Source organism: Arachis hypogaea, chromosome 3 (assembly GCF_003086295.3).
Source record: "Arachis hypogaea cultivar Tifrunner chromosome 3, arahy.Tifrunner.gnm2.J5K5, whole genome shotgun sequence".
NCBI lineage: Eukaryota > Viridiplantae > Streptophyta > Magnoliopsida > Fabales > Fabaceae > Arachis > Arachis hypogaea.
In genome coordinates, this window is record NC_092038.1 from 31,240,851 (window position 1) to 31,255,708 (window position 14,858).

The 14,858-nt window shown below is 27.8% G+C and overlaps 1 protein-coding gene across 2 annotated transcripts; it reads left to right on the forward strand.

Annotated features, from left to right (window-relative positions):
• The first annotated feature begins 232 nt into the window (after positions 1 to 232).
• LOC112790135 (probable aminotransferase TAT2) lies at positions 233 to 13,701 on the forward strand. 2 transcript variants are annotated; one of them, XM_025832384.3, is made up of 8 exons: positions 233 to 707; positions 9,866 to 10,233; positions 10,867 to 11,206; positions 11,365 to 11,583; positions 11,938 to 11,997; positions 12,605 to 12,760; positions 12,871 to 12,964; positions 13,327 to 13,701. In XM_025832384.3, exons 2-8 carry the CDS (start codon positions 9,947 to 9,949, stop codon positions 13,455 to 13,457), a joined length of 1,287 nt encoding a protein of 428 aa, XP_025688169.1. In that variant the 5' UTR covers positions 233 to 707; positions 9,866 to 9,946; the 3' UTR covers positions 13,458 to 13,701. The 2 variants fall into 2 exon arrangements, with proteins under 2 accessions (XP_025688169.1, XP_072088810.1); XM_072232709.1 differs by lacking the exon at positions 11,938 to 11,997 and having other exon boundaries at positions 309 to 707.
• The last annotated feature ends 1,157 nt before the right edge of the window (positions 13,702 to 14,858 follow it).

Below are 14,858 nucleotides of genomic sequence, written 5' to 3' on the forward strand. Positions count from 1 at the left end.
AGCAATTGCAAAATTTATAGATACAAATATTTAAAAAAAATTAATCACTCAACATCTTTTCTTTCTTTTTATTTTATTTTCAGAACTTCAAATTTTCCCTGACATATACCCAATAAAATGATATAGGGGAAACTTTTGAATAAAAAGACAAAATAGAAGGCTTCGTGGCAACGTGCATCACATACATATCCCTTTAGGTTTAAAATGATAAGAATGATGAGTCCTCCAGCATGTAGCATGGATGGACAAAGTGTCGTAGAGTACACTTATTAGGTTGAAGATCATGCAATATCCTATCGTCCTTGTGCAATTGGTCACCATCATATGCATGGCAAATATGATAGGACGATGAATCACCAAACTTATCTGATTTTATTTAAGAGAAATTAAGATATATACCAATGGAATTTCCGTAATGTTATATCACTTATAACACTTTCTTTTTTATGTTTTATATTTATTTTATTAATAAACTTGTAAACAATTGGTGTTCATGTTCCGTGTCAGAACTTGGGACGTAACAACCCAACAATAAATAAATCGTGTGATTGTGGGGATAGAGGGGAGTAAGTGGGTGATGAAAACAAAAGTGATTTCCCAGAAACCATAGACCATATATAATTAATAGGGAATTCTCTCAAAAAGCACGTTGAAACTTCGAAGAAGACTTTCTTGCTCGGAATCTCCAGGCGCCTATATATAGCCAGGTACTGTTCTAAATGCGTATATTTTGCGACGGAAAAAATTAAGATGATATTATTATGAAAATTTTTCCCTCTATTTATAGACACAATATACTTCATCTATTTTGTTTTCTCTCATGTATTTTTCTTCTTCTATTTCATTTTTGTTTTCTTTTATGCCGTATGTAATTCCATTTCTAGGCTGTATGTGTTTGTCATGAATTTTGTTTTTATTACCATTTTTTAATTACTCGTATGTTACATTCAGCCACTAAAATCAATTACTAAAATAGCATTTATTTTTAAAGATAGAACAGAATATGATACCGAGGGAGAGACAATAGGACAGAAACATTAAAAATTATTATTTGTATATTATGTTTTGATACGATGTATAAGACACTAATATAATATAATATTCAATATTATATTTGGATACACATGAACAAGACTAAAATATTATATAAAATGACTAAAATAACGATGTGATTTGAAATTTTCTGCATCAAGTATAAACTAATTTAATAAAAAATGAGAGTAGAACTCGAAAAAAAATATTTGAAAGGACAAAAAATTTTAATAAAAAATATATAATAATATTTATATTAAAATAAAATTTATAAATATAATTATTTTATTTTTAAGTTTATTATTAATATGTAGGAATATATATAGTTAATATTAACAAAAAAATAAATCTGAGTTCGATTATTAAAAAATTTTGTATAGGTTAATAAGTTAAATTAATTTTAAATAAAAAATCAGTTTTAAAAAAGAATTTATTTTTACATGAAAAAAATTAGTTTTTGCACATAAAAATTTATTTTTATTTTGAAAATCAAAATTTTTTTATCTAAAAATTAATTTTTTTTCAAAAGACTGATTTTTTTTAAATTATATAAAATCAATTACAACTTATAAATTAATTTTTAGTATTTTAAAAGATCAATTTTATCTTTGATAACATTTTTCTTTCAAAAATTTTAAGATTAATTATTTTTGTTATTATTTTTATTACAAATCAAATAATATAATACAATCTTAAAATGATATTGAAGTAAGAACATAAGAAGGAATGAATTATTCAACCCAATAAAAAATTCTATAAAAAAAAGAGTACTTAGAAAAAGAAAACATAGAAATAGAGAAAGAACATGGAGAAAAAAGTACGTTTCTAAGAACAACGCAAATTAGAAAAACTAAGAAGGGATAACAGTGGAATAATAAAAAATATCTATGGACAAAAAAAATTATAAAAAAATAAGTGTCCCTCCTCTAAATCTTGTATCTATCATTGTCCTTCGTAAAATAGTGGATACAAAATTATAAAAAATGGTGTCGATGACAATGTATTCAATGTCTATGTCTCTGCTTCTAAACACTTTTTAAAGATGTGCTGTTCATATCTCTGTGTCTTTCTTCGAAAATAAATGCTCGAAAATAAATGCTACCTAATGTATTTATGTATGAATACATTTGTGATTTAATTTACTTTCAACTTTTATTTATATTCTGACATATATTTTATATTAGTAGTTGACTTTAGTAACTAATTTTAATATATATGTAGTATAATATTTTTTTAAAATGACACAAATAAAAAGAAATATGTAATTAGTTGGCAATATTACTATTATATTGTATCATAGAGACATTTTCTATTGTTTCTTTTTTTTTTTCCTATAAGAAACAGACCTTTCAAGTTAAGCATGATAATACTTGTTAAAGGATAAATCGCCAATGTTTATTTTTTAAAATTTTTTCCTTTTATCCCTTAACTTTTATCTGTTCGTTATTTTGTTAGATGATTGTTGTTTAAAAAGGTTTTGGTTTCTAACAAAATCGTTTTGATATATTATCTAAAGAAATTACATTTTGCGTGTCCCACGAAGATACATGTAGGTACGTATGTATATTGTATAAGCCCAACTGGTATAACTAGTCATATTATAATACCAACAAAGAGAGACAAAATTCTAAGTTTCTCATCGTTCGAGGTTACGTCTCATAGCTAATGTCTGTCACTCTGTCTTCTGTCACAAAGAGATCGTGTTCTACATTGTAACTTCCAAAAATCAAAACAGACAAAAATGAGAAGGAAAAGGTGGTGTTAAAATACACATCTCTTTTGATTATGGACAAATTTTTGTTGTTATATATTGAACAAAAATAACCTTAATTTTTTGTTTAGTCGGGCTTAAAACTTTAGGAAAAATAAATAATATATTTAGTTAAGTGTTTTTAGTTAGGAGTGACAATGGATAAGATAGTGTAAGTTTTTGATTTAATCATAATCTTACGGAAATAGATTCTCTCAATTTTTTTAATAATTGAGAGAATAAAATGTGATTTTTCACTATTAATTTTGTAAGTAGGACAAAAAATAAATATGAGAGAAAGAACAATAAAGGGTTAAAGATCATACTTTACACTCTCAATTTTTTTTAACAATTGAGAGGATCCACTCCCTAATCTTACTCGTGAGTTGAGAATATTCCAACATTAATTTTACCTTTTTTAACTCGTGGATACCTGACTCTATTTGTGAGTTATTAAAAAGATACAACATTATTATATAACTTGATGATAATTTAAAATAGAATTGATTTTTATGTAAAAAATATATTAAATTATCAATTAATGATATTTTCTTAGCAGTTAAGGATCTTTTGTATTTAGTAATAGATCTTTGGTTCAACATCCACTTGAAACATATTTTTATAAATATATAACATATACATATATAATTTGGTCGAGTTGAATTGAGACTCAACCTGTATTCTACCCGTCTCGCACAAAAATTCTACTCGCACTCTATCAACTGCAGATCAAATTGATAATCCTACTCAATCAGATTGGATCGACTTGAGTTTTTGCGGATAGAATATAAATTACCACCCCTATTCTTAGCGAGATGCACTATGGAGTGTGCATGTATTTAGGCCACATAGACAAAAATATCACCATAATTTATAATTATTTTTTATAGATAAATAGTCTAGACTTTAGAGTAAATAGTCAAATTGATCCCTAAAAGATCACTCGATCTCTAAATTGATCCCCAAAAGATTAAATTAATCAAAATCATCCCCAAAAGATTTAAAATTTATCACATTAGTCTTTCTGTCTATTATATCACCAACGACATTACCATTTGCTTATGCAGCCGTTACTGTGACATGTCAGCAAAAGCGAAACGACATCGTTTAGTTTGAGTCATCCTTTCACAATGCTTCATTGTCTCACTCTCTTTCATTCCATTTCATTCCATTTCATCCTCTTCTTAGAACAAAACTTCTCTAATCCCATCCTTCTTCTTTGGTTCTCATCTCCACAAAGAATAAGCATTGAATGGCGCCATTAGTGCAAACCGACGACGACATTGTTTTTAAGTTGAAGGTGACAGTTTCGCAAAAATGTTGGTCAAGCAAAGAGGGGATTAGGATTTATTCTTTGCCGTGATAGGTTTGATATGCCCATTGAGATAGAGATTTTGACACGAATCCATTGAATTGAAAACCTGAGAACTCATAATAGATTGGGTCTAGAATCTCAACGATAAAATCAAGTGATAAAAAGCGTACTATGTTGGTGTGATAATTTAGAGTGTAGGACGAGAAATTAAAATTCGTGATAGAAAATGGTGCCATTGCGGGATACGGTGCATGGTCACTAATGACGACGGTAGTTAGGAAGAAAAAATGGAGTCAAAGTTAATTCTGTAAAACCCTAAAGGGGAAAGAAAAAGATGCACACTGCTCCATCGAGCTCGCAAAGTTAACCGCCATCTACCATCGCCATTTGTATGGAGGGAACCAATTTGAAGAGGATCTCTGGCCAATCTTTTTTCGTTGGAATTCGAATTCAGATGGCGATAACTCAATCCGAGAAACGTCACTTCGGCAAAGAAAAGTGAAGTGGTGATGACAATAAAAGTTAGAAGAAGCGAATGTAGGTTTGTAGAGATAAGTATGCTGGCGTTTAAACCAAAGAGAGGAGAGCAGTGGTTCGTGCGGCACGACATGATCCTGGAGTTTTAGAGAGGAGGAGAATGGAGATGGCACACATCTCTTTAGCTGGGTTAGAAGGCAGGTCGGGTGGGTGAAAAGTATGGGTGGATAAGTGGGTTTGTGTATTGGGCCAAAAGTTTATAGCAAAAAATTTATGAGATTAGGTTTTATTTTTTCTAGGACTAATTTGACATAAATCTTTTAAACATATCTTGTCATCAATCATTTTACAGTAATCTGTCAATTTGACATGACACACTAACGGCCACATAAATAAAATTTAATGTCGTTACTAGCAGAATAGATAAAGAGTGGACGAAGAAACTAACGTAATTAATTTTAAATCTTTCGAAGATAATTTTAACTTATTTAATTTTTTGAGAATCAATTTAAAGATCGATAATTTTTCAGGAACTAATTTGACTATTTACTCCTAAATTTTACACAAATTACCAAAGAAAGAAGGGCGAATACGCTCAGATATATTATGGCATACGTTTTATTATTTTATAATAAAATATTTTGTGAAAGAATTTATATTTTGTAACACTAACGTTTGCCAAAACCAACAAAGAAGAAAAAATATTTATGCAAGTAACACAATTATTACTTCATCCAAACTAAAAATGTTTAAGGTGAATAAAATTTAATTGAAACATAAATTTTCATGTGTTTGAAATTCGCTAAATTTTAAAACACTTTATTCAAATGTACCTCAAAAGTAATGTAATTGATTTTTTTATTACAAAATCTCTTAAAATTAAACATGAAATCATAATAATAACACGTTTTACTTTCTAAAATCACACAAAATAAGGAACACAGAAATCTTATCTATTTGTACTGACTTATGTTAGTACATAGTACCGACTAATTGGATCCACTAATAATATATTTTAGTTTTAAGCTTGAAAATATTATTTATTTGCTTATTACAGTCAAACTTTACCAAGATGTTGATAAATATTATTTTAATTATATCAAACTTCAAACTAATTTTCTATCTTTAATTAATTTTATAATTTTGTTCTATTTTTAATTATGAATGTCATAACTGTCAGAAAGATATATTTTTGAGTGAGTAAATGATTTAATTTATAATAAGAAAAAATATTTAAAACAATTTTCAATATCTTAATTAAAACATAAAATATTTACTGGAAATGAAAAATACATCATTTTATTTTTCAAGTAAAATCCTCACACATGCATTGCATCTACGCGTCCGCTATAATCAACTTGCGAAATCAGAGATTGTCCAGGATAAACGAATCAAAAGATATATGCAAGTGTTTTTGTTATTTTCAATCTTACTTGAACTGGGTCGTGCAAGTTGATTTTTCTCATGCATTACTGAATCGTAGTGTGCAATTCTTAGCCACGTATGCAACACGATGAACAATAACACACCTTCAAGGATGGAATATCTCTGGTTTTAGTTTAATTTTATGTTAAATTTTATAAAATATTATATAAATATTTTTAAAATTATATATCATATCATAAAAAATAATTTAAAATTTAATATAAATTTTGTCATTTTAATATTTAATCTTATCAATTTAATTTAAATTTTATATTATTTTTAATTATTTTAAATATTTTAAATTAAATTATAAAAAATTAATTAAAATAAAAATTATAAAATTACTTAATTAATAATTATATACTATACCTAAAAAATATAACACATTAATAAAAACAGACTTTAAAATATTTTTTAATTATTATTTAATTAAGCATAATAATATTAAAAAAAGACATTACATGTTTGAGATATTATATATTTTGGCTCATTGTATTTGAAAAAAAAAACTGCAATGAAAAAATTAAAATGTTATAGACATGAAAAGGATTGAAAGAAAACTAGAATTTTGTAAATAATTAAAAAAATTACGTTAAATTGGTTTAGATTTATTTTTCTATCAAATTGATAAGATAAAAATAGAGTAATAACATGCAAGAGTACAAATGAGTATATCTTATTTAGTTTGATTGAGATTTTATCATCATGTTATGAGTTAAGCCACATTTTAATTCTTGAAATTGACGAATTACATTGATTTAATTCTTGATTTTTTAATTACTACAATTTGGTCTTTTTTCAAATGATTTCGTTTAATACTTTTTTTAGCGCCAAAATTTTTACGACATCATTTTAATATATTCAACATGACAAGGTGATTTGAGTTATGTCGCTAACAATGTTAAATTTCGGTGATAAAAAATACATGAGAAATTATATTGGTACATTTTGTTAAATCTGAAGGAATCAAATTATAGCAATTGAAAAGCCAATAACTAAAACGGTGTAACTCACCAATCTCAAAGACCAAAATAGGGCTTAACTTCTACGTTGTAATAACAATGTTCAAATGTTTTATTTAATGGGTCATACAAGTGGCAATATTTAATTGGTCTTTTTTTTAAATAATACAATCTTTTTTTATTAGTATAAATGGTAGAAGTGAATAAATATTTAAAAAGTGCAAACAAGTATTTATTTGATCCAAATTTTTGAGACAATATTTGAATAAATATTTAGAAAGTACACAAAAAATTCAGAATAAAATTTGATCTTTAAATTTTTTTATTTTTTAAAATAATGCGGTCATTCACAATAAAACATTTTTTTTAAAAAATTTACTTGATATAAAATTATTAAAATTTAAGAGTAAAAAATCTTATTTTTTTAGTATGTTCGTAAAAAATTATATGAAAAATTACTTTTTAAAATTTTTTAATATATATTTAATATTTAGTTTTTTTATTATCTTTTTAAAATTTTTAGATATTTATTTATTGTTAATATCTTTTAGAGTTAGTTTATCATGAGGGTGAATTTTTAGGTATTATTTTAATAGTTAATTCTAAAAATATACCATAATTTTTTGCAATAAATTCAGAAATTTTTTATGACGAACACAAAAATTTTATCACCTTAAATACACAATATTTTTAAGAGGAATTAAGAAGGAAAACACTTATCGTGATCGTGAATTTAATTAGATGGTAGAAAATTCGTTTGACATATAGTATTCAATTATTCATAATTCTTTTCACTTCCCTCAGGGCAACCGTTTTTTTTTTTTTTGACAATATCTCTCAACGTGATAGATTAAAATTAATTTATTATAAATTTAAATTTTATTTAAAAATTTATTATTGATCAATAAATTGTTATATGTATAAAATAAAATTTAAATTTTTAATATTTATTTGAATAGACAAATGAACTTATCACTTTGACTGATCCAAATTAATTTGGCAACCGTTTTCTTGATTGTGAATTATATTTACAACCGTTAAAATCATATAAATTGAACAAATTTGTCTTATATAAATAGTTTGTAATCATGATTTAAAAATTAGTAATATATGGAAATAATTGTAACTAAATGTTACACTTTTTTTATAAAATTAGATAGGATATATATTTTATTAATATAATTATTAATTAAATTACAATAATCCATATATAATAAACATCATTTAACAAATTTTACCGAAATTAAGCATCGACCAAAGATTGTGAGGTCCATTGGTGACACAGCTCCCAAAATTTTTTAAGATCACAATGCAAGAAGGTAATGTTTTGTAGTTTCTAAAGGGATAAAAAGCCTTCTAAGAAAAACAATAAAAAGTAAAAAATAAAAAATAAAAAATAAAAAACACGGAATGACGGAATTTTGTTACATGCAAAGGACAACGACATAATATGTGTCGTGCGCGGTATTAGGGAAACTAAACCCTTTTTTTTTTGGGTGACTAGGGAAAACCAAACTTTTAATTATTACCAAAAAATAAAATAGGAACCAGTGATTCTGAACGTACGTTAGAGCATTTGTAATAAGGTGTTTTTTAAATATTATTTTTAATAATTTTTTTTAAAATAAATTAATTTAAAATTAAAATTAAAATTTGTGGTGACGTGGATTGATAAAATAAAAATGATATTATCTTAATAAAAAATTAATAAAATTTTGTTATTTATATAATTATGTTAATAAAATAATATAAAATTCTAATTGAATCGAAATTAAACATTGAAAGAACAAGTTCGACAAATTATTATTTATTTATGATAAATAGTTCCACAAATATTTAAAATAAAATTAAAATTAAAATTAATATTGAAGATGTTCTTAAAAGTTAAAATAATTATTACTACATTAATTTGGATTAATCAAAAGACCAATTCACTCATTTTTTAAGTAAATATTTTAGAGTTAAAATTTATTTTATACATATAATAATTTATTAGATAACAGCATATTCAAATTTAGGATAAATTAATTTTTTATCTATTAAATTGAGAGACACCAATAAAACTAACGTATAATAGATATTAATTAATATTTATTGATCTATATATTTATTTTTTAAATACAATAACAAATATACTGTTAATCAAACTATTCTTGCATTCTTGTTACAAATAAACTATTTCAACAACGAAAATATAGTTAACAATTAATAATTACAAAATGTTATGATCAAATACGAGGAGAAAATTTGGAACAAAATATATTTTGAACAAAATTATATTTGACTCTTTTCACAAATCATAAAAGGACTGACTCGTTTGTTTTTTTCATTTATCTTTTTTTTCTTTAATATATATATATATATATATATTTTTTCAAAATTTTCCCTCTTCTGTTCTTCTTTTTCATTCTCTTTATAGTTCTCATCTTAGATTATTTAATGTGATAAAAAATACAAAATAAATTTATTATACATAATATATATAAAAAATAATTTATCCTATAAATTTAAAAGAATATGGGAGATATTATTTTTTTGGCTGTTGTATATTTATATATAGTTAGTCATTATGGTCAGATTGGTAATTAAAATTAGAGTTTAATTTTGATAAATTGGTAATATAAAATATTTTATATAATAATTTAATTATATTATTTTTTATAATTATTTATAAAATTAATATAAAAAATAATTATTTTATTGATCATGTATAAAATGTTTTAGTGTAAAATATTTTATATTTTTTATAATTATTCATTTAATTAATATAAAAATAATTATTTTAGTAATATAATATTATATAATTTGATATAGGGTGTAAATTTATAATTTGATATATTTCTTTTATTTTTTAAATAAATAAATACGGGTCCATAATTTTCTCTATAAACGTGCGTCTGGCAGAGTCTCCACGCTCCCAAGAAGGCAGTGGTAAGTGGTTACACCCACACATCAGAGACCACAAAAAGAAAGAGACAGATAGCCATGGAAAATGGTGGTAATGGTAATGGTGTTGCAGCTGTGAACTATGAATCAAAGGCAACTTCAACTATCACCATAAAGGGTATTCTGAGCCTTCTAATGCAAAGCATTGATGATGAGAAAAACGATGGTGAGAATAATAAGAGAGTGATTTCTCTTGGCATGGGTGACCCAACACTGTATTCATGTTTTCACACCACAAATGTCTCTGAAGAAGCTGTTGCTGACACCCTTCTCTCTCACAAGTTTCATGGCTATGCTCCCACTGCTGGCCTCCCTCAGACCAGGCAGTGAGTACTCTTAACCTTCCCCTTTTGCATTCTCCTCAATTCTCAATTATCACCTACTTCGATGCGTCTCTTTCTTATTAATTAATCTAGTGGATTTTCCTATTATTTGACAATTTATATTAAAGATTTTAATTGTTTTTATTAAAAAAAGGGAAAGAAAATATTAGTTAATTGTTGCCTTGGTGGTAGGGAAGACCAGTTCCCTGTCTTTTCTCTTTTATCTATTTCTTTAGGTTTTTTTAGATACGTGGGAATATTCATATAGAGATATATTTTTTTTACTCCGTCAATCCATTTTAAAATTCAGTTAATGCTAAATTCAGTTTTGCAAGTAAAATTTCTCGCTCGGTTTCTTGCGGTTGGGTTTTCCTAATTAGCTTCAATGGTGGTTATTTTAAGTTCCTATGAATCTTTGTGATTGTCTAACTAAGAAAAAGGCATCATAGATTCTGAATCCTATCCTAAAATTCCAATCGTACTTTCATGCAATTGGTAAGATTTACTTGGGATTTGTGTCTTTCGGAAGAAAGACTCATTGATAAAATGTAAATCTCTTCTAAGGAACCATTTTTTTTTCCCGAAAATAATATTCTGGTAAAACTGGTCTAAAAGTTGCTTGAATCTTTATGACAGAGAAATTGCTGAGTATCTGTCACGTGATCTCCCTTACCAGCTATCTTCAGATGATGTTTTCATCACGTGCGGGTGCACGCAAGCCATCGATGTCTCGGTGGCGATGCTTGCACGCCCCGATGCAAACATCCTGCTGCCGAGACCAGGCTTCCCAATATACGAACTCTGTGCCGCATTTAGACAAGTTGAAGTGAGGCACTATGATCTGCTTCCTGAAAAAGGCTGGGAGGTTGATCTTGATGCCGTCGAGGCTCTTGCGGATCAGAACACTGTTGCATTGGTGATCATAAACCCAGGAAATCCCTGTGGAAATGTGTACACTTATGATCACTTGGAAAAGGTTAGTTAAATAAAGCACAAGTTTGTTGGTACTCACAAAGTATTTTATGCACACTGCTCCATATTTTGGTTGAGATTTTAAGCATTAGCAAGAAAGATTAAAAAAACAGAAAAAGAGACTGAAATTTGTTTTATGTTATGTCATGTATTGCAATTTAGATTGCGCAAACTGCGAAGCGGATTGGAACAATTGTGATTGCTGATGAAGTTTATGGTCATCTTGCATTTGGGACCAACCCTTTTGTTCCAATGGGAGTTTTTGGGTTTACTGTTCCTGTTATCACTCTTGGGTCCTTGTCCAAGAGATGGATAGTACCTGGTTGGAGGCTTGGTTGGTTTGTGACAACTGATCCTAGTGCCACTTTCAAAAAACCCAAGGTTATATATTTTCCCTCTCTTAGCATTTTGGTATTTTTATATTGTTAATCTTAATGCTAAATTCATTGACCCTATGGTTCCTGAACAATCAGTGTGTTGGTAACCAACTCCATGAGTCAATCTTAGACGATTCTCAACTTCTCTGGCTACTGATATATTACTGTCTATTTATTATTCTAAACAAGTGAATCAATTAATAATCTTGTCTATGTTTGACAGCTGTTTCTATATAATTTCTAATAGTGTTTTATTTGTTTATTTGTTCTATTCTTGTTTATTTACATTTGCCCCTCCGCTTTCTGTTTGTGCTGTTTTGTACAATTCTATATTCAAAATCCTTTTTGCAATATGCAGGTAGTTGAGCGCATTAAAAAATATTTTGATCTTTTGGGAGGTCCGGCCACCTTCATTCAGGTTTTTACATTTTCCTCTGCATATTCTGTCCTCTTTTGATAGCAACAATGCTTGTAATTGGAGAATCAAAAATAGAAAGGGAAGAAACATGATGCTATAGAAGATTGTATTGTTACTAATATGATATCTATCCAACAAGACATTTAACACTGATGCAGTCTGATGCAAATATCAGGATACAAAATGTTAGTTTTAACTTTTAATTTAACCAGTGTTACTCTTAGGATTTATTGGGCTTAACATCTAGGTTCATCTCACTTGTAATGGGTGCAACCCTTTTGTGCTAGATGCTGTTATGAAAAAGTATTGAGAAAAATAAAAGTGAAAATTGCATCCTTACTAACCACGCAAGGTTCACCAACACCGGAAATTATTGGTTTTAGTTTAACTAGCATCACCCTTAAGATTTAATGAACTTAACAAGATCATGACGCCTATAATGGGTGCAGCTTCTTGTGCTAGATATAATTCTAGAAAACTATCAAGAAATAAGTTAAAATTTATAGGACATCATCCTGTTAATGCGCTGATATATGTTAAAACTTCAATCATAATTATTTTGTCTATTATTTCTTTTAGTTGATTGATGGTGCTTCTGGTTTGGCAGGCGGCTGTACCGCACATAATTAATCAAACTGAAGAGTCTTTCTTCAAGAAAACCATCGATAATTTGAGACTTACCTCGGATATATGTTGTAAAGAGATAGAAGAGATTCCATGCATTTTTTGCCCTCATAAACCAGAAGGGTCCATGGCAATGATGGTAAGAAGCTGAGAATGAAACTACAGTTGATACTATTTCTTTGAGAACAGCATGAGTGCTGTAGAGTCTTTTATACTTGTCTTTTAAAATGTATTTGTAATGAAATGCAGGTGAAATTAAACATTTCGCTTCTAGAAGATATTAGCAATGATATTGATTTTTGTTTCAAACTTGCAAAGGAGGAATCTGTTATCATTCTTCCAGGTACAATTGTGCAAAACAAGCTTTCATTTGGTTTTTTGTGCATCTTCTATTATCCTTTTTCTTTTTGCAAAGCATGATTTTGCTTATAAGTTACTGTTATAGGAACAACTTAGACAATTCGGAAATTTATGTGCCTAACTAAATTATTTTGAGGGAGACTAAGACTGCAAAGCTAACATTTATGCCCTTTTTGACTTTTTGATATAACTAAAACTCTCAAATGATTTTAAATGTCTCTAATTTTCCCGAAAATTTCCAGCATGTTTTTTCAAATTATGTACAATTTCTTGCAGAAGCTTAGGTTTATGGATTCTTTTGCTGTTGAATTTTGTTAACAAACAAAACTGGCATTTTTTTTCCAGGAACGGCAGTTGGGCTAAAAGATTGGCTTCGCATTACTTTTGCCGCCGATCCATCGGCCCTTGTAGAAGGTTTGAAAAGGATCAAAGCTTTCTGCCAAAGGCATGCCAGAAAATGCTTGAAGCAATATTGAATCCAAGAAATAAAATGGCTACTAAAGATGTGGCCCTTGACCCTGTCTCCTGCAATAGAAAGTTAAACACTCTCATGTGTCCATATAGAAAATTACAGAATAGGGATTAATGTCATTGCATTGTATTTGATAGAAAAAGCATCAACAATCTAATTTGCCATTGCAACATATATACAGTGGAGATCCTCATTGCAGTGTGGCATCATCTTTATCAAATAAAATATATTAATCTCATTGCAATGTATTTCAGTTTCTATACTAAGCTATAGTGGACAGTTTATAACTTCTATTTGGTCACAAATTTTTTCTACATTTATCTTTATTGTAAGTCAAAATACAATAATACATGGAAATTATGAGAATTTATTTAAAAAAAAAACTAGAATTTGTGAAAAGAGACATTTAAAATGAAAGAGATAAGAAAATATTGCAAATAAATAAATAAACAAAAATGTTATAAGTAACACTCTAAAATAAAATATCTATTATTCTCTTTCAAACTAATAACTAAAATATCACTTATTTTAAAATTAATTATTTATATGCCACTTTTGGTCAGACATTTTTTTTCTCTCAAAATAATAAAATAGTGATATATTCTTAAATAGTCTAGATACCAAAATAATAATAATAATAATAATAATAATAATAATAATAATAATAATAATAATAATAATAATAATAATAATAATAATAATAATAAATAGTCAGAAAGGTTTGCAGATGGGTATTTTTGCCTAAATATTTATATGATTGAAGTTTGGTTGATATCACTGAAGTTTGGTCTAATCTCATTTATTGGTGTAGATGTCAAAATTGTGGATAATAATGTGTGTAAACAGATTATCTGGCTGTCTAGCCTTATGTTAAACCCCATCATGCCTTACAACATTGCACAGTTAAGAGATTCCAAGTTTCCAACACTTGCTTAAAGCCCTAAACCTCTTTTGGTAAGGCTATACCCATAGATGAGAACAACCTCACAAGGCCGACCAAAACCTGCCTCAACCTTTTGCCGAACTATTAGGTGAGGTTGTGACTCCTTTTTTGGCTAATGGTAAAGTAACTAATGATGTGGTGGAAATTGTCAATTAGCCGATGGGGTTGCCACCGGTGAGGGTGTAGCGGAGAACAGTGATGGAGCCATGTTCATGGGTCTACTAATCATCTCTTGGTATGCGTAGTTATACAGCTTAAGAGCCACTCCAACGGTTGGAGAGTCCTCATCTAGTGCGTTGTCAGTAAAAGTGGGAATTCACAGGGATGGCAAAAACTTCCAGCGGAGTAAATATCTGCGGGGATTTATCTATTGGGAGCAGGTTTGAGAGGCATTTTTTTCTGTGAGAACAGATACGGGTACTTGTATAATAAATGGGGCAGGAACAGGGGGAGAGGTCCCCC